This window comes from Sarcophilus harrisii, chromosome 2 (assembly GCF_902635505.1).
Source record: "Sarcophilus harrisii chromosome 2, mSarHar1.11, whole genome shotgun sequence".
In the NCBI taxonomy this organism is placed as follows: Eukaryota; Metazoa; Chordata; class Mammalia; order Dasyuromorphia; family Dasyuridae; genus Sarcophilus; species Sarcophilus harrisii.
In genome coordinates this window covers 174,633,460-174,657,353 of record NC_045427.1, presented here as the reverse complement: position 1 = coordinate 174,657,353, position 23,894 = coordinate 174,633,460, and the positions used below count along the sequence as shown (strand labels likewise).

The 23,894-nt window shown below is 31.0% G+C and overlaps 1 protein-coding gene across 2 annotated transcripts in view; it reads right to left on the bottom strand.

Moving 5' to 3' along the window:
* Window positions 1-23,894, bottom strand: part of CSMD1 (CUB and Sushi multiple domains 1) — a 2,563,917-nt gene that overhangs the window by 288,781 nt on the left and 2,251,242 nt on the right. For both annotated transcript variants that reach the window (XM_031949178.1, XM_031949179.1), the window contains exons 38-40: window positions 19,124-19,242; window positions 12,998-13,067; window positions 9,437-9,553 (exon numbers count right to left, since the gene is read on the bottom strand). In XM_031949178.1, coding sequence (XP_031805038.1) covers window positions 9,437-9,553; window positions 12,998-13,067; window positions 19,124-19,242 — 306 coding nt within the window. The remainder of the gene's footprint in view (window positions 1-9,436; window positions 9,554-12,997; window positions 13,068-19,123; window positions 19,243-23,894) is intronic.

Sequence of the window (23,894 nt, the reverse complement as noted above, 5' to 3'; positions counted from 1 at the left end):
GATATTATCAGAACTACAAAAATCACTTTGGTATTTTAGTAGGAGATAAATTGGAGTAGGAAGAGATTTGAGGTAAATTAGAAATCTATTTTTATAGTTTAAGTAGGAAGTGATGAGCATTTGCATTTGAATGAAAGAAAAGTTGATATGAGGTGCTGTAAAGGAAGAAATTGAGACTTGCCAACAAAAAAATTATGAGAGAAGTAAAGAAGAGTAAGGAGTCCAGAATAAAAACTAGATTATAAATCTGGGTGACTGGGAAGATAATAGTGTTCCTAACAATAGTAAAAGAATTGAAAAAACTAAATGACTAAAGGGGAAAGATAATGAATTGTTTTGCGTATGATAAGTTTTTAAGATGCAAACAGGGATATCCAGGTCCTAATAGACAAAAGATAAGTGTTGATACTATATTGCAATGAAGGAAATAAACATTTATTAAATGCCTCCAATGTTCCAGGTACTGTGCTATGCTTTTTACACATATTATCTCATTTGATCCTCACAACAATCATGTAAGATAGATACTATTATTATCCCTGTTTTATAAATGAGGAAACAAAGGGAAACAGTTTAAATGACTTGCCCTCATAGTAAGTGTATGAAGGCATATTTGTATTCAAGTCTCATTCACTCCAAACCTAGTACTACATGTACTGCATCCCATAGCTGCCTTGAAATTAAGCTCTGAAGAGACAGTAAGGGTAGTTCTATAGATCTGGGAAACATCTATATAGAAATAATCAAATTTCTTTAGTTGATGAGATTACCAAGAGTTATTGTAAACAAGAAGTAAAAGTCTTTCAAAAATATGGATAAAAGATTTGAATTATTTCTTCTGTAGATTAATTGTATCCATGTATCCTTACATATTCTTAGAACATAATGCTATGGAAAAAAAAATATTGGAGTCAGAAGACCTCTATTAGGATCTGTGCTGTGCCATTAACTGTATGACCTTGGGGAAAAATCATTTTCCTGACCTAGGCCTTGATTTCTTATTTGATAAAATAGGGTGGTTGGACTAAATGATTTCTAAGGTCCTCTCTAATTCTAATTTTTTCTATCATAGAAAGTTTCAATAGTAAAATGGGGAAGATTACTATAATTCTTATATCCCAGTTTTTCAGTGCTATGAAACTGTATGCTTTTCCCTTTCAACTCATTGGTTCTTGTAATTTTCAGGTTTTTGCCAAGTGGTGTAATAAAGTACTTCCTCCCCATTTCCTAAAATTCAGAGTTGATATGAGGATCAAATTAAATAATATATATAAAGAACTCTGTAAATGTTTAAGTGCTATATAAATGTTAGAAATTATAACACCTAGGGATAAAAGAGGCTAGTCATGTTCCCAAAAGAGAAATGTATTCATTCTATAATGATTAAGTCCCTATTATGTAGAAATTATTGTTTTAGCCACTAAAGAAGATAAAACTTTAGGGAAGACAGTGTGAAAGGTAGTGTGGTTAATGAAAGAATATGGAATTAGCAAAGGCCAAGATTTGCCAGGCACAGACACTTAATATCATATGAGCCTAGTCAATTCATCTAACCTGACTGAACCTCCATCACTTCAACTATAAAATGTTCTTATGTAATAATTATAATACAGATATCACCAAGTTGTTCTGAGGAAAAACCTTAAATTATTATATAAATATGGACTTTTAAAAATCCCTACCACATGATTCAATGACTTGCACTTATTAGTGCTTAATAAATTTCTACTTGAATTTTAAACATGGATTTTGCTTTATTCAATATCATAATGTAGTAGATATATTCATAGAACTAGTGTTTCTGTTGCTGGTAAGAGAAATTTCAATTCTGAGAGTGTTCTTTTTTCCCAAAAACTGAATAATATTATCTTTAGACACTAATTCAATTATAGGAAAAATAAGTTATGATTTTAGGAGTTTCAGAATGAGAAAACATTAACTCAGAAGTGTTAATAAAAAAAGAGGTAGTCACCAACAAGCTTACTTCTTTTCTTCAATGAATCTATTGCCTTTGAGATAAGGACACTCTTTCCAATGTTGGCAATCATAACTTATCCTCACTTTATCACCATGAATTATTCTTGTCAATGCCCTTCCATAAAGTTCACCAAATGTATTTACTCAGTGTACTAAAAGTCTTTCTTTAAGTCTAGAAATCAAGCCATCCATCTATTATATTTTACTTTTGTCACAAGACCAGCTTATTTCCTTTAAAATAAATGTAAATTTACATTATTCCATTTACTCAAGTCACCACTATGCATCAGTCTTATAATACCATTTCTCTTGGGGACATCTTCAACTTGCTACCCAATAAGTATCTCAAATTCAACATTTGCAAAGGATAATTTTTTTCCTTCAAAATTTACACAAGAAAATTCACATTCTTTCCTCCTTTTCTTCCAAATTCATTATTTCTACTGAAAATTACTGCCTTTCTAGGAAAGCAAATTCTTCACCTAGTGGTCATCACAATTCTCATTTACCTATCAAATCCAATCACTTGTGAAATAAATGTATTTACAAAATATCTATCATAGCCTTTTACTCCAAAAGCAATCACTCTATTTTAGTTGTTCAGAACCTCTCTTCCCTGACAATATTTTCCTAGTATTTGTCCTTCAAACCATTTTATATATGACTGCCAAATTTGTACTTTTAAAATATTGATCCACTCATAACAGTGCCTTTCTCAAGAAACTGCAGTAGCTCCTTTTGGCCTCTAGAATAAAATATAATCTCATATGTTTGATTTATAAAGTCCTTCACAATCTGGCTCTAGGCTGTTCCTCCAAATTACAAATGTCTCTCTGTTGTTCATGTATTATAAAGGTAAAGGTAAATTTTTAAAGGTAAAAGGTAAATTTTACCATATGATTTACTTATACTTCCTTACACAAAACATTCCTACCTCTCAATTTTTTTCATAACTTTTCCATTATGCCCAATATGCTCTTCTTTTTTACTTCTTCTTCCTTCAAGGTTCAAGTTAGGTGCCAACTCTGAGAGGAACCTTATCCATACGTTACCAATTTTCTAGTTCTCTCCCCCAAAATTGTATCTAATATGCTCTTGTTTATTTATTTTTATTTTTTCCTATGGGAAGTATTGATGATATTTTATTGACTTGGGTCACTTGGGATAATAATGTTTTTAATGAATCATTTTCTGACAAAGTCTACATATAATACATAATCAGAAGTCCCAAGTGTGAACAATGGACATATCTGTTTACTAAATTAAATGGGGCTCGTTGAATCAGTTTCTCCTTCATATTTCACTGCTGTCTTTAAATGCTAAGAACTTATTTCAGTCCAATTGGTTCATTGGGGAAGTAGCATTGCATAGCACTGGACTGCAATTAGGAGTTTTAGCTCTATCACTAACTAGCTGTGAAACAAATTTTAAATATGTCATTTATTCCCATTGGGGCTCACTTTCCTCTTTTATAAAATGAGGATGTTGGACTAAGGGAGCCTTAAGATCCTTTCCAGCTCTTATATATTTTGCACCAACTTTTCTTTGAATGTTGTTCTTGTTAAAAAAAAAAATTAAGTTTCTTGAGGCCAAGGACAATTTCATTTATGTCCTAACCTGGTATTTTCTATGTCTAGCTCAATGCAGGGTAGATAACAAAAGCTTATTAAGTATTTATTGAATTACTATTGATTAAATCACTGATAACATCCTTCAGTCATCCTACACTCACAATATAGCTTTATATTGCCCTTTCAGTCACCCATAATTTTGATTCTTCACAGATTCTAATATTCTAGGATATAAAATCCTATAGATAGTCATTTGAATCAAGCCTAATCCTTTTCCTGACATCTTCATTTAGGATAACACATCCCTGTAATTTATCTTAATGCATTCTTACAAAAGAAGGGCAAATAAAAAGATTGATATGAATCTATGATTTGCCACCTCTTAACTCTAGTCTGTCCTTTTGGTATTAGCACACCACTTCATTATGATTTTGCTTACTTATTGGAAACAACCTCATCATACTCTCTTTCTTGGTAATGTTGTTTCTTTATCTTACTGATACTTTATTAGTATTTTTATAATGGGCTACAGAATACCTGAATTCATAAATACTTTGCTCCTCAATAAAATAAACTTTTATTTTTAGGTCATGCTGCTAGATTGATCAAACAATAGACTTCTCATTTAGATTCAGCTTACCCAGATCTCTTTCCTTTCAGACAGAAGGAAAGCAAAAGAATAGTGTATACCTTCAGGGGAAAAGGATTCTGAAAGGGGGTAATGGAGCATAGAAAAGGAACATGAAGATGAATGAGAAATACTTCACCTACTTAAAGTCATAATAATTAAAAGCTGGGAAAAAATAAAACTTTGTAAAGTATCTAAGCAACTTTTAGTGATCTTTTAAAGATGTGTGGAGATAACATAGGATGGAAATAGTACAAAAATACGATTTTTTTCAAAGGGATATGAAGAAACAGAAATCTGTAAAGTATAAGCCATCCACTTTGATTTTGATTCTTGACAAAATTCTATATGTATTATTAAATATATAACTGTATAGGCATCTGAAAAGGCAGTAGTGATTACATAAAGTCAACATGAATTCATTACAATATTTTTTTCCTTTGGGATAAAATACTGCAAGATAAGAAAAATAATGGAGACATAATTTACCTATATTAAAAAAATAATTAACACAGCTTATTATGATGTTCCTGTGGAAAAGATAGACTTGACTAGATAAAACTATACTAGATTGAATTCAGACCTAACTTCATAGCAAGGCTCAAAGAGTAGATAAAATGCATTTAAGGTTATTTTAGAAATCTTCAGTGATATCTCTTAGGTTATAGTTTTGGAATTGTTTAATTCAATATATGCTTGATGATTTGGGGGGGGGCAATGTGTATGTAATATACTCATCTAATTTTGAGAGGTCACAAATCTGGAAAGATAGATAATATGTCAGATGAAAGTTAGGATCCAAAAAGGTCTTGATAGGTTAGGAGGTACAATGGACAGAATGTTGGTACAGTCAGGATTACTGGAGTAAGAATACAGATTTACTACCTATAACTCACTCTACTTCGCATATGCTGTTTTGTTTGTTGAAAATCCATGGGAGAAAATACCTTCACATTGGGTACCCTTTAATATCCCCATTTTTTCCTGCCTCCTTGTGTGTGTGGTCTCCTTCTCAAATCAGATTGTAAATTACTTTCAAAAACCAGCCCAAGTGGCACTTGCTAAATGAAGTCAATTTAACTGAATCCAAGAAAATATCTGTCAAATGCCCAGGATGTTTCAGACATTGTGCTAAGCATGGGAATACAATTAATAAAAAAAACAATCTCTACCCTCAACAAATTTACAATCTAAAAGTACAATCTAGAGGGGGGAAACAAGACAGAAAAAGAGGCAGGAAGGGGAAAAAGAGGGACACGAGATGATTCTTCATTTGGAAGCATCTTGTTTCATGGAGCTGACACTAGGAATAACAGCAATAAAGTGAACTGAAACTTCATTTTTGCCCTCTATAAAGGAAGATAATGAGAAGACTTTGGTTTTCTATTGTCCAGCCCTCCAAATATTAGAGAGGTTTGAATGGAGTCAATCAAAACTTGTATTAGAAGTTAAGATGAGTTTAGAAGTAATAAACTAATCCTGGGAGGGCATTTAGTCCCTTGAATTGAAAACCAAGAAGGTCAGTAGATGCAAAACCTTTTCTGATCCACCACTATTCTACTTAATCATATCCTGATTTTCTAAAATTGCAAGTGTGTATATATATATATATATATATATATATATATATATATATATACTTTGAATATATGTGTATGTGTGTATGTACCTATATATGTTTGTCTCCCATTATAGAATAGAAACTCATTGAAATAAAAAATTAGTTCACTTTTATATTTGTATCCTTAGCACTTAGCATAGTACCTTTCATATAATAAAGTGTTTGCTGTTGTTTTATTGTTGATTACTTGCCAGTTGTATTTTAAAGGAGATTTTTGTTCAGGTATGGGATTATATTTGATAGCCGCTAAAGAATTTTCCAAATTTGTAATTCTGAGATTCTGGAATCCTGACTGTATAAAATGGGAAATTAAAACCCAAAGATGAGAAATTATCTGTCCATAGTGATCTGGTATGTTAGTGACAATTGGGTCTAAAATTCCAGTTTACAAATTCCTAGGTTCTTTTTACTACCTCATATAATTGGTTTGCTCGAATAATCTCTTCTTCCCAAACACATTTTACCATTAAAATGCCTGGAAAAAAAAAAAAAAAAAGAAAGAAAGAGAAAAAACATCCATACTATGTGATTAACTTCCTTATATCCAACATGATGCTGCAATTATGAAACTTTTTGCCGTGTCCAACCCCATTTTGATTTGCTTGGCAGAGATAATGAAGTGGTTTGCCATTTCCATCTCTGATTCATTTTACAGATGAAGAAACTGAGACAAACAGGGTAAAGTGATTTATCCAGGATCATGCAGATAGTGTCAGGCCACATTTGAACTCAGGTTTTCCTAATTTCAGGTCTGACATTCTATCCACTGTGCCACCTAGCTGGCCATATTTTATTATTTATTATTCCTATTAAACTTTAGTTTTCACAATTAGCGGAGAACAATAATAATAGCTAATATTTATATAGCACTTAAGGTTTTCATAGCATTTTATGCAAGTTAACTCATTTGATCCTCTCAACCTTATAAAGTAGACACTATGATTATCTCCATTTTATAGATGAGGAAACTGAGGAGACATAGGTTAAGTGATTTCCCCAGGGTCACAAAGATTCACACCAGACAGGATTCAAACTCAGGGTCTTCTCAACTGAAAGTTGATAATTGTAAGAAAATTTTGTGAAATATTAACTAGTGTTTTATATCATATGATACCTTTCTTCTTGGACCACAGATTTGGAGGTGAAAGAGAACTTAGAAATCAGCATTTCTTTATCACTGTAGTACTGATACTTTAAAATTATATATCTGGATGAGTTAAATTTTTATATCAATACTGTTGTATCTTATAAATTTATTGATTTTCAATTTGTCCTTCATTTTAAATATTTGGGATATAAGGAAATTACTTCTTTGATTTCTTGAAATCAAAAAAATGTTTCTTGAAATCATAAAAGCCCCTTTTCTTATTTTCTTATCCATAATCTGGGTTGTTATATAATTTTAAAATTTTTTTATGTTGTTCTTCTCTTTGTCACTTTTGCCTGCATTGATTACAAAACATCTTTTTTTTTCAATTTGACCAATTTGTTGGACTTGTGGTTTTTCCTTTTCCTGTTACCCCTAACAATGCGTTCTTCAGTAAAATCACTTACTTGTTCACAAATTGACTATTTAGAAACATCCTTAGAAAACATGTAGACACAATTATGTTAACTTTCTCTAAGATCCTCAGTTAGAGTTAACTCCTTTCACAATTTATTATGTGATATTTTTATGAGTTTCTTGTAGAGTGTTACAGTCAGTGGGGAAACTCTGAGTGAGGTATAAGAACCTTCAGCCCAGAGGGAACCTAACAATGTCTGGTTTGGCTCTCCATCTCCCCTAAGGATTCTCGGCCTTCCTGAGAAGTCAGGGGGCAGTGACAAGCTGTGTTGTGACTGAAGCAGAGTGATACCAGGTGGAAGAGTGATACCAGGTGGCAAACTACATACAATAGCAAGTTGTTCATGTGGTCCCATCTGCACAGTATATATTGGGCGCATACCCAAGGTTTTTGTTACGTAAGGGTATGAAGGTATAAAAAGGGGAAAGTCCTTGAAATAAACGGACTTCATTTTTTCACCATCCTCAGGAGTCCCATGTCATCACTTCTCCAATAGGAAAGTATATCTTAATCACCCTGGTGTGGGGGCTCTTGAAAGCAAAGATACATTTTGTCACCCTAACTTGGGGGCTCTAGAAAGCAGGTCACAATAGTTTCTATTATAATCTTAATTTCATATATATATATATATATATATATATATATATATATATAGTGTGTGTGTGTGTGTGTGTGTGTGTGTGTGTATGTATGTGTAAATTCAAGGGATTATAAGTTTCTTTCTGATGTTACTGATGGTACTGTTTCAATAAGTATTTCCTCTGACAAGTTTATCGTTTATCTCTGGTTCTTTCTAGTATTGTGCTGGGTGCTCTTTTATGCTTATTTTATTTCTTTGAAACATTTTTAAATTTTCTTTTAAGGATTTCTGATAGTTTTGCTTCTTTTAGGGTGACCTCTCACTATACTAACTTTTTGTACTTTAAGAATTATTTCTCATATTAAATATATTAAAAATAATATTCAATTATTTTTTCTTTGAGCAATGTATTCTTGTAGATTTAAATGGAAGACATTTATTCAAACCAAATGTTATTTTTTCTTACAATCTTCCATGATTATTTTGACATGTATCTAACGGAAATTGAAATTAAGAGGAAGCCCCAAAGAATAAGATAGAAGCTTCCATGTGTAAGATGATATACTCTTTCATGACATTTTTGTCAATCAAATTAATGATAGGAACATGGCTACTAAATTAATGCAACATAAATTTGGAGGAGTGGTATTTGATTATAAGAAAATTTGACAACTAGTAAATAGAGTGACAATTCCAGAAATTCTGGGGATTTCTGAGGATGATGTCATAATGAGACATTCTTGAATATGATACTTGAGAGTCAGAAAGAAAAAAAGAAGAAAGCTTGATAGGTAATAAGATTCCATACTGAATATAAAAAAATACTTTGCATAAACCTGAAACCACTGAAATTTGTTATTATGAAATACCACTGAAATTTGTTATTATGAAATATATAATGTGTAATAGTGATTATGAATTTTATATCCAAGACAAGTTACAATCTTTCAGTTTCTTCTAAAGAAGCAACTATTTTCAAATTGCCAGTAAAAGATATTTTAAAAATCACAATAGCATTAAATTTAAAAAAATCATAAACTATTAGAATTAAATTAGAATGAACATATTTTATGTTTTACATGACTTTACATGTAAAATAAATATCATATTGCTTTCTTTCTCATGGGTGTAGGATGAAGATGAGGGAGGGAGAGAATTTGGAAGTCAAATTGTTTTAAAAGAATGTAAGATTTCTTATAGATAATTTGAAAATATTTAATAAAAACATTTTTTAAAAAAAATAATGTTTTCTATGTCATCATTGATTCAAACTACTTTTAAAATTTCTGAATTGGAATGAATTTTTTTCAACTAATGTATTTCTTGAATATTTAAAAGAGATTATAATAAAGCATTTTATTTTTTTATTAAAAAGAACAACATTGTTTAAGTCAATGATATGAAGCATATTTTTCTTTCTAGTTACTATTCTACATTTTAGGAGATGAAAAATTGAATTCTATTCCATTAAAAGGAAATTTTATTTTTACTTACCATAACCAATAGGCAAGGAGATCTTCCAAGTGCAATCTAAATTGTTGGGGTAAGCTCCTGGAAAACCTGGACTCAAGATCACTCCAGTCATGCTGTTCAGTGTCCCACCACATTTTGCTGTTAAATGGACAGTGATATTCAGTTTTGTGGATCATCTGTGCATCATTCTTTTAAAGAATACTTGAAAGCACTATATTTTACCACATTACACTAAATATAGGTAGACATTAGAAATGACAAAAAAAAAAATTAACTTTGGTTGGTAAGCATTACTGTTGAAATTTCAGTTTGCCTGTATTTTGGAATTCAAGACTGGTTGGCTTTGATAATTCAAAATTGTAGTTATTTACTAATTTTTTAGTATATTTCAGCAACTGGACTCAGCATTCAAGATGCAAAGAAGGAAAAAATGAAACAATCTGTTTCCTCAAGGAGTTTACATTACTATCAGTATAAACAACATACATGTGTGTATGTGCATATATGTATATAAATATATGCAAAATAAATACAAAGTGATTACTATGTAGGTTGTGGGATTAGGAGCTAAAGAATTATAGGAGGTAGCAACTGAAGTAACTTTAAAGAAAACTAGAGATTCTAAACAGAGGGTGAGAAGGGAGCACATTCCAGGCATAGTCTATTAGACAATGCAAAAGTTGATGGAATGGCATGTGATTCACACCAATGGAAGAAGAATCTCCAGTCAAGCTAATCCACATATCAAGCTAAATCCAATGAAATACAGGTAGGCTTGAGAAATATACTCAGGAGAATGGTTTGGATAGTAGACTAGAGTACAAATATTAGTTTCTTTTCTTTACTTATTTGCTTGTGTTTTTAGAGTCACACAAAATGACTATTCAAAAAATAGTAGAACATGTATATACAAATAAAACTTGCCTGTTTCAAAGCAGATAGTAAAAGAATGCCACCGTAGATCAAAACTATTTTGAATCCCCTTTTTGGAATTGTGTTCAGAACCTAAAGAATAATCTTTGGAGTATACATTCTGTATTACACAGACACACATTTGCATATAATTTATATGCATGTCTATATGCATACAAAATAATTAAGTACAAGGTAATTTGGAAGAGAAGGAACTAGCAGATGATCAAGAAAGAAGTTATACAAAAGATGGTATCTGAGTAGCAGCTTAAAGGAAGAGATGGACTCTAGGAGGTGTAGGTAAGAAAAGAACACATTCCAAGATGATGGTTAATGCTAAGGCAGATAGACACAACATACACACAGATATCCATGTCCACAGTGGCATTCTCATTAAAAATAAATGAGAGAAATTTGAAATTGCTTTGAATTATAGCTAACAGATTTCTATCAATGAAGTGAATAAAGGATCTAGAAGACCTGATTTTAACGTGTACCCCAGAGCAAGAAAAAACATTTCTTAAGGAATGGTCATCTTGCTTTGTAATATTCATGTAAAAGTGGGAAAAGCTCTAGAATTAATGCCAAAAGACCTGGATTACCTTGGACAAATCACTTAGTTTCCCTTAACCTCACTTTCCATGTATGTTAAATGTGGGAAGGGTAAAGGTTTGAAGTAGATGAAATCTAATGACCCTTTCAGATCTAAATTTGTTTCTATAATGAGATAGTGAAAAAGTATAAATAATAATAATGTTTGCTCTCATTTTTGTAATATTTTAAGATTTGCAAAGGACTTTACATTCATAATTTTATTTTATCTTCACAACCACTGTGTGAGATAGGTGATATAAAAATAATCACAAAGTAGCTCCTTTGCTTTACTATATATTGATGATTCAATGTGTAAACTAGCATTTAATTATTTAGATTTCCCATGAATTATCCTGTCTTAGACTCAGAATTTCAATCACTTGACATTCTCAGCTTCTATAGCATTTCTATATGCTATTGGTATTATGAGATAATGGTTTTCATCAGAGATGATTACCCCTAAACTATAATTTGCTAGTGCATAGTGCATTTAAATCAACATCCATGAAAATCAAGTTTGTTTTGATATTAAGTATATATAGTAACCAAACTTTTAATCAAACTTTTTGTCAAATTTGAAACTTGAATGAAAATCTAGGAAAGTTCATTGAAAAAAACAATTTCCATTTCCATTTCATTAACAAGTCAATTAGGTATTCTGGCTTCTAAATGTAATTTTTAATGCAAATTTAAATAAATATAATGATTCTATAAGACTGAAAAACCATTCCCCAGAGGAAAAGTTTTTTTGTTGTTTGTTTTTTAAGAATTGTAGAAAAGAGGGTGAAGCACTATGTCTTTCCAAGTATTCACTGCTCCAGTGGTCCAGTCTGCTAATGGAAGCATCAATCATTCCAATCATCCAAGTTTATAACCCTGGAGTCCCTCGGAAATTCTTATTAACATGTTTCTATACTCATTAAATAAGTTAAGTCTTATCATTTCTAACTTTTACATCAGGCTCCTCCTATCCTCCTATCATATATATTCCAATACAGACTTTTAGCTATTCTTTTTTTTTTCTTCAAATTTTTGCCAGATATAGGACAGGTAGCTTATTTCTACTCAGGGGAAAAAAAAGTTAAACATGTAAAAATAATGACATGCATTAACATTTAAAATACATTTCTATTGCTTATTTTTTAATGAAAAACTGTCCTCTGCACAGAGTATACATTCTACCAGGGAGTTACAAAACAAACAAACAAACAAACAAAAACATTGGATAAGTTAATATTTAATAATTTAAGGAAAGGGAAGAAATAACTGAAACAATTAAGAAAGCTTTTACTTAGGATCTGCCACTTAGATTATATATTAGGTATATATCATTTATCAGTCTCTGTACTAGTACCTGAAGATATACAGATCCTCTAACCCCCCAAAAAAAGAAAGAAGAGAAAAGAAATTAGTCCTGACACTCACGGAACATACATTCTATCAAAGAAGATAAAATATATGCAAAAAAATATATAAGACTCGTTTACAAAATACATCCAGAAAAAAATGCGAGGTAGTGAACATTCAGAAAAGAACCTAGCAGATGGGCGAATTAAGAAAGGCCTCATGCTAAAAGTGATGCTTGACCTGAAAATGGAAAAAAGCTAAAAATTTTAAGATGACTAAATGAATGGAAATTATATTACTGACTCAAAGGCCTTTGCTTACACTATTCCCTATGCATGGGATTCTTCTCCTACTTTAATCTATTGAATGTTTAGTCACCATCCAAGTCCTAATTGAAGTCATCTTTTTCATTGGACTTTACAAAGCATTTTGTAATATATTTCTCTAATATACTTACCATTCAATATTTTGTATGATAATAATCTGTGTTGGTGATTTATTTTTTCTACAATATTACAAAGTTCTATGAAGATAGGGACCATATCTGATAATCTTGATATTCCTGGCAGAGCCTAGCAAAGTTTTGAGCACAATATTTTATAAGATTGTAATGTTAGTATCTATTTCTGAATCTAAGCTAAACAACCTTCTAAGCTATAATTTGGTTTCTTCAGTTTGATTTCTCACTAATATCATTCTTACACAAAAACATAAAATTTGTAATCTTACCTATGCAGAGGGGTGATGGATAATTCCAACGTCGAACTGTTCCCGGCATACAAGAAATATGAGAACGCCCCTGTTTAAAACAAAGTTAATTTAATATTTTGAAAATTTGAATTAAAAAACTCTCCCTCATCTATAAAATTTGCAATTGTACTTTCTAATACAAATCTTTATTTCAACTCCAAATATAAAATAATTATGCACATTTTTCTACTGGTTAGGATGAAATGTTTGAATTAGATAAAGCTAAGTTATTAGGTACATTCACCTGAGTCAATTACCACTTGGGGAAGAAAAAATTATTTTAAGTTACTCAACTGATTGGAAGGGCAAAATATCAGTATTTCATCAGTGTATAAAGCAAGTAACTAATTATATTTTGAGTACAAATCATTGGAACTGTTTTTTGTTTGTTTGTTTTTGTTTTTGTCAGAACCAAGTTAGGAATGATGGTCATTGTAAAATCAGGCAACTTTGCAAATTTAATGAAATGCCTTCTGATCAATGGAAGTCTCTCAGTTTCTGTTTCTATCTCTGTCTTTATACATCTTCATCTTTCTTTGTCTAGTTGTCTTTTTCTGTCTCAATTCTCTTGGCAATGAAACTGTTATCTTTCAAAAATCTATTCCATTGATTATTCAACATTTTCTTAAAGCGTAGGGTAAATTCTGAATGCTTCTTTGTATGTCAATGATCTGTTTTTCCACAAAAGAGAAAGTAATGGGAAAAAATAGTTTATTTGAATCAACTGTTTGAATTGACTAACTATTGTTCTAATTTTCTTCTCCACATTATGATATTCTACAATGCTTATTTAACTTGTAAATTTTTATATGCCATAGGCAAAAACCGTTGAAAAACGGTTCTTTAATTGCTATTAAATAATCCTAGATATATTTGTTGTTGGGATATTGAGATGCTAAGGTCATTAATGACAAATGGATTTCTTAAGCATGGCTTCAATGAATAAACAGTACTCACACTCAACTTATTTTTAAGGTTGCTTAAAAAAATTAAATTAACAGATAATATACATATGTGCTAAGATTACACTATAAAGTGTTCCTTAATGCAATTCCAGGCATAGTTTTCAAAAGATATTTTATCTTATATCACCTAAGGGGGTCTTTAAAATCCAATGAACAACACTATACATGCCAGGTACCTGCCAAGTATTGACATGGGAAAAGGAAGTTTTGTATAATAAATAGAAAGCTAGCCTTAGCTGGATTAGAATGGCTCTAAGAAAGTTTAAATCCTTCCTTGGAAACATGTGAGCTATGTGGACCTGGACAAATAATTTAAATTTTTTAGGAGCCTTATTAAGTTGTTCATCTATATCTGTAGTGTAATGCTGGAGAAACTGAGACAAGATAGAGATTAGAGAGTTTTTAATATAAGAGGGAGAGATTGTGCTGGGGGCATGCTGCCTTCAGAGCTGATGTCTAAAGCATCCAGTAACCAATGTGAGTTCTCAGTGACATATATATACACACTTGACTCAGCTACAGGGGTAGACTGAGGCAAGGGTGAAATCAGAGCACTGAAAGCTGGGAACGGACTATCAATTCGATTCTGACAGGGTCAGGGGAGACACGGACATTCTGTTGTTCTTAAGCAAAAATGCTTTATTATAGTGAAATCTATAATCATTGTCTTATTATGTACTGCTAATATGCTAATAAAAACCTGCAGTTTTTGTTGTTGTTGTTGTTGTTGTTTTGCTTTGCAATCTGTTGGCACAATCATGTATGTGATGATATATTTTTTTTCCTGAATATAAATATATTTGTTAAAATGACCTCTTTTAAGTGGTCATGCATGTAAATGAAGAGATCATATACCTATTTAGGGTTTGATCAATCAACATATATTGATAAATGAGAACCAACTGCATTAGTATATATTAAGAACAATAACAGGATAGGGAGTAGTAGCATAAATTCTAACAAACTGGGAGTTAAGGATGTGTCCAACTTAGAGCCAGGGAGTCTGTATTCCCCCTTATCTTGAGTTTACCTATTGACAATTTATAACCTCTGAGTCATATCAGTCTTAATGAACCAGAGGCGGGGTTTGCAACTAAGGGGATTGAGGCAGATCAATTAAGGAAACTGAGGCAGGACCAATTAGGGAAACTGGGGCAGAACAATAAAAAGGAACTGTGGCACAATAGTATGGGGTTTTTCACAACAGATTTCCCCACAGGATAGAAATCACAGATCTAGTACAAAAAAAAAAAAAAAAGGAAAAGTAATGGAAGAGAAAATTAATGGAAAAACTAACATGAAAGGAAAAGAAGACACAGATAATACAAGCTTTATTATTATGTATGTTATCATTCTGAATGCATTAATTTATAAGTTTAAGTTTCCAAATGTTTGCAATTAAGAGGGGGAAAACCCAGAATCCTTTATGTTCATTCTTATGAAAGCAGCAGCTTGTGACCCCAGAGTTTGAGTTGAAGGGAAAAATAGACCAGTTTGCATTTCAAGAGAACTTGTAAATAGTCTGTTTGGGGTTTGCAGGTGTGAGTCCACAGGCCTTTCTCTGAAAATAGCATATTAAACAATTTGTTACACAGAATGCTCTTTTTAAAGAACCTTTTTTAAATTTCTTTTCTAAGGACCTGAATTTCTCTCTTGAGAGAAAAAAAAAAAAAAAAAAAAGAAAAGAAAAAAATTGCTAAAAGCATGTTAATAGAAAGTAAAGTGATATAAAAATAGAAAAAAAAGCATGAAGAAAATGTGGTAAGAAGTGAAGATGACAAGTTAGAAGAGAGGAGAGGAGAAAAAAACTAGAAGTACTTGGAGGAAGAAGATAAGGAAACAAAAAAACAGATAAAAATGAGGAAGAACAGAGAAAGATGAAGATAATGAAAAGGATAAAGAAAATAGGAAGATAATATAAGATGATGATTGATGATAATGATTATGTTTTCCTTTATAAAAGTCATTTGTGATATCATTGAAATAAAAATACATTAAAATGTTATAGAAAACTAATCCTCATGTCGGTGCATATCGAGGATAAGCATTTTTTATGTTGTAAGAATTAAATAGAAATAAAAACTGAACATGTTTTGAATGAATGTATCCAATTCAATTGGTTCCTTGAACTGTGACTCATATTATTCTAAGGCTTTTACAAGAAAATATTGGAATAAATAGACTTTTAAGGACAGGAATGAAAGATGAATGAGAAATCATAAAATTATAGCATTTTAGAACAGCAAGACTATAGAAGACTTTGGAGGGAGCTTTTTATTTTACTTTGCTTTTTTTAAGCAGCTCTTTCTACTGAACTCAGTTACATCTCAATAACATCTTTTGTTTTAACATACATTCTTTGGTTATGGAATTGAGCAAAAGCAAAAATGCTTTATTATAGTGAAATCTATAATCATTGTCTTATTATATACTGCTAATATGTTAATAAAAAACTGCAGGGTTTTTTTTGTTTTGCTTTGCAATCTGTTGGCACAATCATGTATGTGATGACTTTTTTTCTTGAATACATATATATATTTATATATTTATTAGAATGACCTCTTTTAAGTGGTCATGCATGTAAATGAAGAGATCTTATATCTATTTAGGGTTTGATACAATCAACATATATTGAAAAATGAGAACCAACTGCATTATTATATATTATTTTTTTTCTTTTTTTCTTTTCTTTTTAGTTTACAGAATAAAACAAACATTTCTGTAACAATAAAAAAGATGATTATACATGAAACTGCACAATTTGCTACTCTTTTCAAATATACAACAAAATTAACTTTTTCTTTCATCATATATATATAATTATTGTATTCATACCTTTATCAGTTCTTTCATTGGATGCAGATAGCATCTTTCTTCATATATCCTTTGTAGTTAATTTGGATATTTATAATAGTCAAAATAACTTATTTGATAAAACTTGTTCCTAAAACAATATTGCTATTACTGCTTACAGTGTTTTCTTGGTTCCGCTCATTTTGCTCTTCATTATTTTGTGCAAGTCTTCCCAACTTTTTTTCCCCCTAAAATCACTTTTTTATTTTTATAGCACAAGACTATTCCATCACAATCAGATACCACAGCTGGTTAAGCTAGTCCCCAACTGACCACCATAGTGCTTTCCCAGTTTTCCCAAAAAAAATTTTAGCAATTAATCTTTATATAAAAATATTGAGTCTACACTTGTTAAAATACAAGATTCTTATGTTTACTTGCTTCTGTAAATGATATGGTTCTCTATTACATAATCTACCTTTTTATTTCTTAGCCAGAAGCAGAAATTTTTTTATACTGCATTATTTTACAATTTTTAATTTTTACAAAAGTTACAGTTTTTATTGCCTTATAATACAGTTTAAGTTCTGGTACTGCTAAACCTTCTTTCCCTTATTTTTTTTTTTCATTATTTCCTTTCATGTGCTGACTTTTTGTTTTTTTAAATGAATTATTAATTAACACCAATTAATTTTTAAATAATTATCTTCTTTACTAAGAAATTGATATTTTGGGGGGAATTTTGATAAAAGACAATTTTAAAAGGACTTCATATGTTTACTATGAGATTGCTGAGTATTTAAAAAATGAAAAAAATGATGAGCAAAACAATTTATCTTAGTATCAATATGTTTTAGAAGTGGGAAATAGAAACTTCATGGATACAAAAAAACCTTTAATTTTCTTAACATGAGCTTTGGCATCAGGGAGGAGAACTTTATCTTCCTGCACATTATTAGTGTGACTGAATCATAGGGAGAAATTGCTTTAATAGGCAATCCATTTATTTATAAAACAGACATTACAACTTCTAGGAAATATACAAAAATCTGTACAGGGTCACAGAGAGTGGGGAACCCTGGATGAGGTATAAGACCCTTTAGCCCAGTAAAAGGAACCCTCTTGAAATGTCTGGTTTGGCTCACCATCAACCCTAAGGGCATCTAGGCCTTCCTGAGTAGTCAAAAGGTGTGACAACCTGTGTTCTAATTAAAGCAGAGTTTAAAATGGCAAGGAAACATCTGCATACAATAGCAAGTTGTTTATGTGGTCCCACATGTGCAGTATATAGTTAATGCAAATGCAGTATGCTATAGTTATGTAATTGTATTAGAGGATAAAAGGTCGAGAGAATTTTGAATAAATGCACTCCAATCTGACCATCTACATGAGTTCCACCCCTTCACTCCTCACCCATTATCAGGATTTGGGCTGGTACCGAATTCTCCAGTGAGCAAGTCCGGACAAAAATCCACAAAAAGTAACTGCCAGAGATGGTCTTTGGAAAAAAAAGCTTTTTGACTACAAATTGAATACTCCTATTAAACCACTCATTCTTTACTAGTGCCAGTGAATTCTTATTGTCCTACAAGAAATAAGGAAATAAATGATTTCCAAAAGATACAGAAAAACTTATATAAACTGATGTCAAGTAAAGTGAACAGAACCAGGAAAATTATCTATCTTATTGCAACAATATGATAAAAATGAATAATTTTAAAACTTTGATAACGATAAAGAATTATATGAACAGAAGCTAGAAGACTGAGGAAACATGCTATCTATCCCAGAGGGGTAATGGATTTAGGATATGAGTAAGAGATGTTTTTTGTGTTTAGCTATTGGAAATTTTGTCTTCCTTGACTGCATATTTGTCACAAGAAATTTAGTTTTTTTCCTCTTTTTTCAGTGATGTAGGGATAGTAGAAAGAGAAAAGATATTTCTAGTTTTATGCTTGTTTGTTTTAATAGAGTAGGAGGTATTGCTGTAAAATGTTTTGTGAATTTTTAGAAGCTATTGGTTTCATTTAATTTCTTTATTATAAGACACCTTTCATCAAGTGAAAATAACCTATAAATGTTTGAATATAAAAATTTAAAAAAAAACCCAAGTGAAAAATGTTTTTTAAGATACTTAAAAAAGCACATTCATTTCACTCGTGACAAAGAGCACATATTGGTGAACAGCTGCCCTTGTTTACAACACATTCTTTAATTACAAAATTGAAGCCAATATTCTATTTAGGCTCACTCACCTACAAGGTTCTTGTAATCCCATTGTCTATAGAGTTAAATGAGTTAATGACCACAAGATAGGCCCTTTCAATGAGAATGAAATGCAGAATACCTGCAATGTGTATCCTGGTTCACACTGGAAGTAGAGAACATCATTCACCATGTACCTATCTCCTATTTTGATGCCATTACTAGGAAGCACTGGTTCTTGGCATGCTGCAAGGCCAACAGCTACAAAAACAAAAGCAGAAATAATGAGACATTCAAAAACAATTTACCCTTTCTTCTCAAACACACGATTTCCCTTTTTATTTATTTCTGTAGAAGGAAAAGAAAATATAACTAGGCTTCACTAAGTTTCTCATATGGAACTGATAAATAGTTTTTTCATCTGTAAAATGAGAAGGTTGAATTCACAGCTTTAAGGTCCCTTCTAATGATAAAATTATTCTATAACATATTCTATTCATAGATATTATTTTATTCTTAATCTATAATGTAATAAAAAGAAAATATATTTTAACTTAAATTAAACTGGCTAATTTTATAATGAAAGTTCAAGTAAATAATGGTTTTTTAATCACATACAACATTTAAGTCTTTGTGTTAGAGAAATAAAAACATAACAAAAACAATACCTGCCCTCAAAAAGCTTAAAATCTAAAGGAGGAATATGACAGTCAGGTCACTAGCATTTATTTAGTATCTACTGTGTGCCAGGCTCTGCACTAAGTATTGAAGATACAGAAAAAGGAAAAAAAAATCCTCTGCTTTCAAAGAGCTCACACTCTAAAGCTCAGCTTCTTGAATTGTGGGTTGCAATCCCAAAAGTGGTCTTTTAACTGTATGTGGGGCTTACTAAATTATGATTTATTATCAGTAAATGTTTGATTTATATACCTATGCTCCTGAGATCATATAAAAATTTCTTAGACAAAAAAGAATTAGAGAAGGAAAAAAGCTTAAGAAGTCTTGATGTAAAGGTAGAGATAACATATAAATTATGAAGTACACATAAGATATAAAAAGACTAAGTTGGAAATAATCAACAGAAATGAGAGAAACAGCCATGTGAAAAGAAACCAAATAGATTCAGAGTAAGGGGATGAAATTCTGAATTCGAGGCATGTTACAGATTATCTCTAAACCTGGACAAATCATTTCTCCTTTCTATTCCTCAATTTTATCATCTGTCACATGAATGAGCTATACTATGATCTCTACGATTCTTTTAAATTTTTGACTTCTATGATCTTATGAAATGTTGAAGATGACCTTATTACTCCCAAAGTGAATTTTATTTTGGAAATTTTATGTATTTGAGAAAAGTCATTTGGGAAAATTTTAACTCAGTGAGGAATAAAGGAATTAATACTCAACTCAAAATCAGAAAACTTGGGTTCAACTACCAACTTTGTTACTAACTTAATTGTGAAAGCCACTTCCCTTCTTTGGTCTCAATCTGTGGACACTCTTCAAAAAATGTAACCTTAAATATTTTTCATATAGCTACTAGGAATTTGGTTTTGCTTGACTATGTATATTGTTACAAGAAATTTGCTTTTCTTCTCTTTTTTCAATGAGATAGAGATAGTAGAGAGAGGGAAAAAAAATTCTGGTTTTATGTTCATTTGTTCTAATAGAGAGGTAGGACCTAAAATATTTCTTAAGCTCTTCCCAGATTTTGTGTTCTATGAAATACATTATTCTAAACAGGAACAATATCAAATCAATACTGGACTGTTTGCTATCCCCATATCTACTACAGACCTTAATCAAAGATAAATGCTGTTTTCTGTAATTAGAGTACAAAAATGTTTTCTTCAAATTATTGTAATTAACAGACTTTACAAAAGCTTATACATTGTACATATGTATTCTCTCTTATACACTCTAACTGCAGGGTAATTATATTTAGATATTTTGAATTGGGCTATCTAATAAATTTGTCAGTAAGCTTCTAGTCTAGCAAAATGGTTTCAAAATCTCATGAAACTAATTTGTGAAAACAAAGCATATAAAGTGAATCTATTAAAAAGAACAGTGTCCTAATTGAATTGAAAATCTTTAATGACCTTATCTACTAACAAACATAAAATATGAAAGTTCTGAATGGGAACACAACCATAAGTTTCTTCAAATCCATGAGACATTGTTTTAAAAACAATGAACAAAATTCAAAGATAAGACTAGTTTTAGGTCTTGTAAAGAAGAAAGGCTTTGCAATTTGTGATAAACATTTAATTAATATTGTCAGAAGATATAAAAACATTTTTAGCAGTAATATTTGGATTATACAATTAGATGCAGCTAGGTGGCCAAATAAAGTGCTGGACAAATAGACAAAAGGATTTGAGTTCAAAACCAGCTTCAGATTTATTATAGTTATACAACACAAGGCAAATCATATAACCTCTGTCTCAGTATCTTTATCTGTAAAATGTGGATAATAATAGGCCTGTTTCCAGAATTATAGTGAGAATAAAATTAATGGTTATAATGCAATTTTATAAATCTTTTAGCATTATATAAATGAGATTGTTAATTACATATGAAACAGGTCAAAAAACAAATATTAAAATTTAGGAAGAATTATCACAGAGTTTATTGTGAACATTCCTTAGAAAATATAACCTAAAATATTAGGAAAAGAGATTTAAATTGGCCATCCAGTTGAATTTTCTATTTTTTAAATTATTTTATTTTTTGCAAATTTTGGTACCCTTTATGGAACAAGTTCCTTTTCTTAATAGTAAAAAAAAAAAAAAAAAAAAAAAAATACGGGATACAAATATTCTTCTTCTTAGGGAACTGAATTAGAAAACTCCTATGAACCCATGACATATAATTTATTGAAAGTCAAAGTATGGAGGCTAGAGATTAGGCGAAAAAGAATCAAAAGTTCATGTAGTTTGACTTTCTGTGAAGTCAGTAATAAAATAGAAATCAAATACATGCAAAATCACTAGGTCCACACAATCTAAAGAAACTTGAAATGGTTTAGTAATTCTCTCAGACATTATCTATTTCCCAAACAGAAGAAAACACACATTCAAGAGCACACTGAAAACACTCTTGATGACTTTATCCTACTTGCTGTCTATTAGATACTTTCTTTCTCCAAACAATCTAATAGGACACGCATGGGAGCCTTTGTAATTATACAATTATGTAGTTGATCACAGTTACCTAGAAATGCCCTCAAAACATTACTGGTATCCACAGCCAATACAATAAGGCAAAAAAACTTTCCACTGGCCATTCATAGGAAATATTAGTGCTTGTCACTAAAACATGTTGATTAAATATACTAGGTTTCTTCTTTTTTGTGGGGACTTCTTTTTTGGGGGGGAAGGTGTTAAGGATTTGACCAGTAGGTAGGTTCTATAGGGCACATTATAAATTTACATTTTCCATGGAAATTGTGTGAATTTTAAATGTAAACATAGGACCCCTGTTTAAATCTTTAATTTCATTTGGATTCATATTCCCTTCCCCATTCCTCTATGACTTGACAAACATCTTTAAGAGACACTCTGATGGGAGTAATTCTGGTGATGAGTCTCTTTGAATTTAGGTAGACCAGTTTTTGGATAAAGTCTATTGCCAGATCCAAACTCAAAATTTGCCCATCTTGGTTCAATAGGTCCTACCAGAGCATGTGCTTGAATATTATTATCTGTAAGTTCTCAGGCTCATCTCTGTGCTATGAGGAACTTTTAAAAACAAAAGATATAAAACATTTCTTTCTACAATGATGTACAGATGATCCAATTATTATAGCACGGTATTTGGAATATATGACATGGTCAATCTTCTGTTATCTTTTTTAATATGAAAAATTTTTTTAAATTGCTCAATGAATTTAAAAGATAAATGAATTTTTGCATATTTATAAAAAAATTTTGGCCAGTCCACATAATAAATGCAAAATCTAGTTCCTTCTACAATGGGGGAAATCGCAAATATTTGGTTGTAATTCTATAAACTTTTACCAGAGCAGTTATCTAAATTAAAGAAACTGACATTATCCTACCTTTCCAGGTATTTCATTTCACTCCCCACAAGCACTCTGGGCTCTATCCAAATTGGACCGCTCTTTTGCCCCTCTCTCTCAACATGGAAGTAATTCTCATACCTCTAAGTTTTTGCTCAGACTTCTCTTTGGTCTTCGAATGCCTCTCTCTTCTCGTTTATTAAACTATCCAGCCTTTGAAGACCATCTCAAAAGTCAGCTCTTTCAAGAAATCATCTGTAAACCCCAAGTATTATAGCTTTCTCTTGTGTTTTCTGCATTTCTAAATTTGTGTTTTGTACATCTCTAAATTTACTACGCATCTAATAGTGGGTGTAACAATCTCTGCCAGTGTCAATACCTCCACTTGACTATGACTTGACTGTTAGCAACATAAGAAAAGTGACAATGTCTTATCTCAATTTCTATCTTCAGCATCTAACATGATGCTTAGAGAAACTACATTATAAACATTTTATTATAATTGAGCATTAAGATTAAAAAAGATGACTGATAAAGAACAGATCAGAACACAAAAAGTAAATCTAGTCAGTCAACAAACATTTATTAAGCACTTATAATTTGCTAGGCACTGTTCTAAGCACAGAGTATATAAACAAAGGCAAAAGATATCACCTACTTACTCTCCAGGACTTTAATGTCTAATGGAGGAGATTACATGCAAATGAGCTATATACCAGATATATTGAAAATAATCAACAATGGGAAGACACTAAAATTAAGGAAAATTTCAAAAGACTCTTGTGGAAGGTGGGATTTTAGCTAGAACTTGAAAGAAGCCAAAGAAATAGAGACGAGGAAGGAGAAAGTTCCAGTCATGGAGGACAGCCAGTGAAAAAGCTAGTGT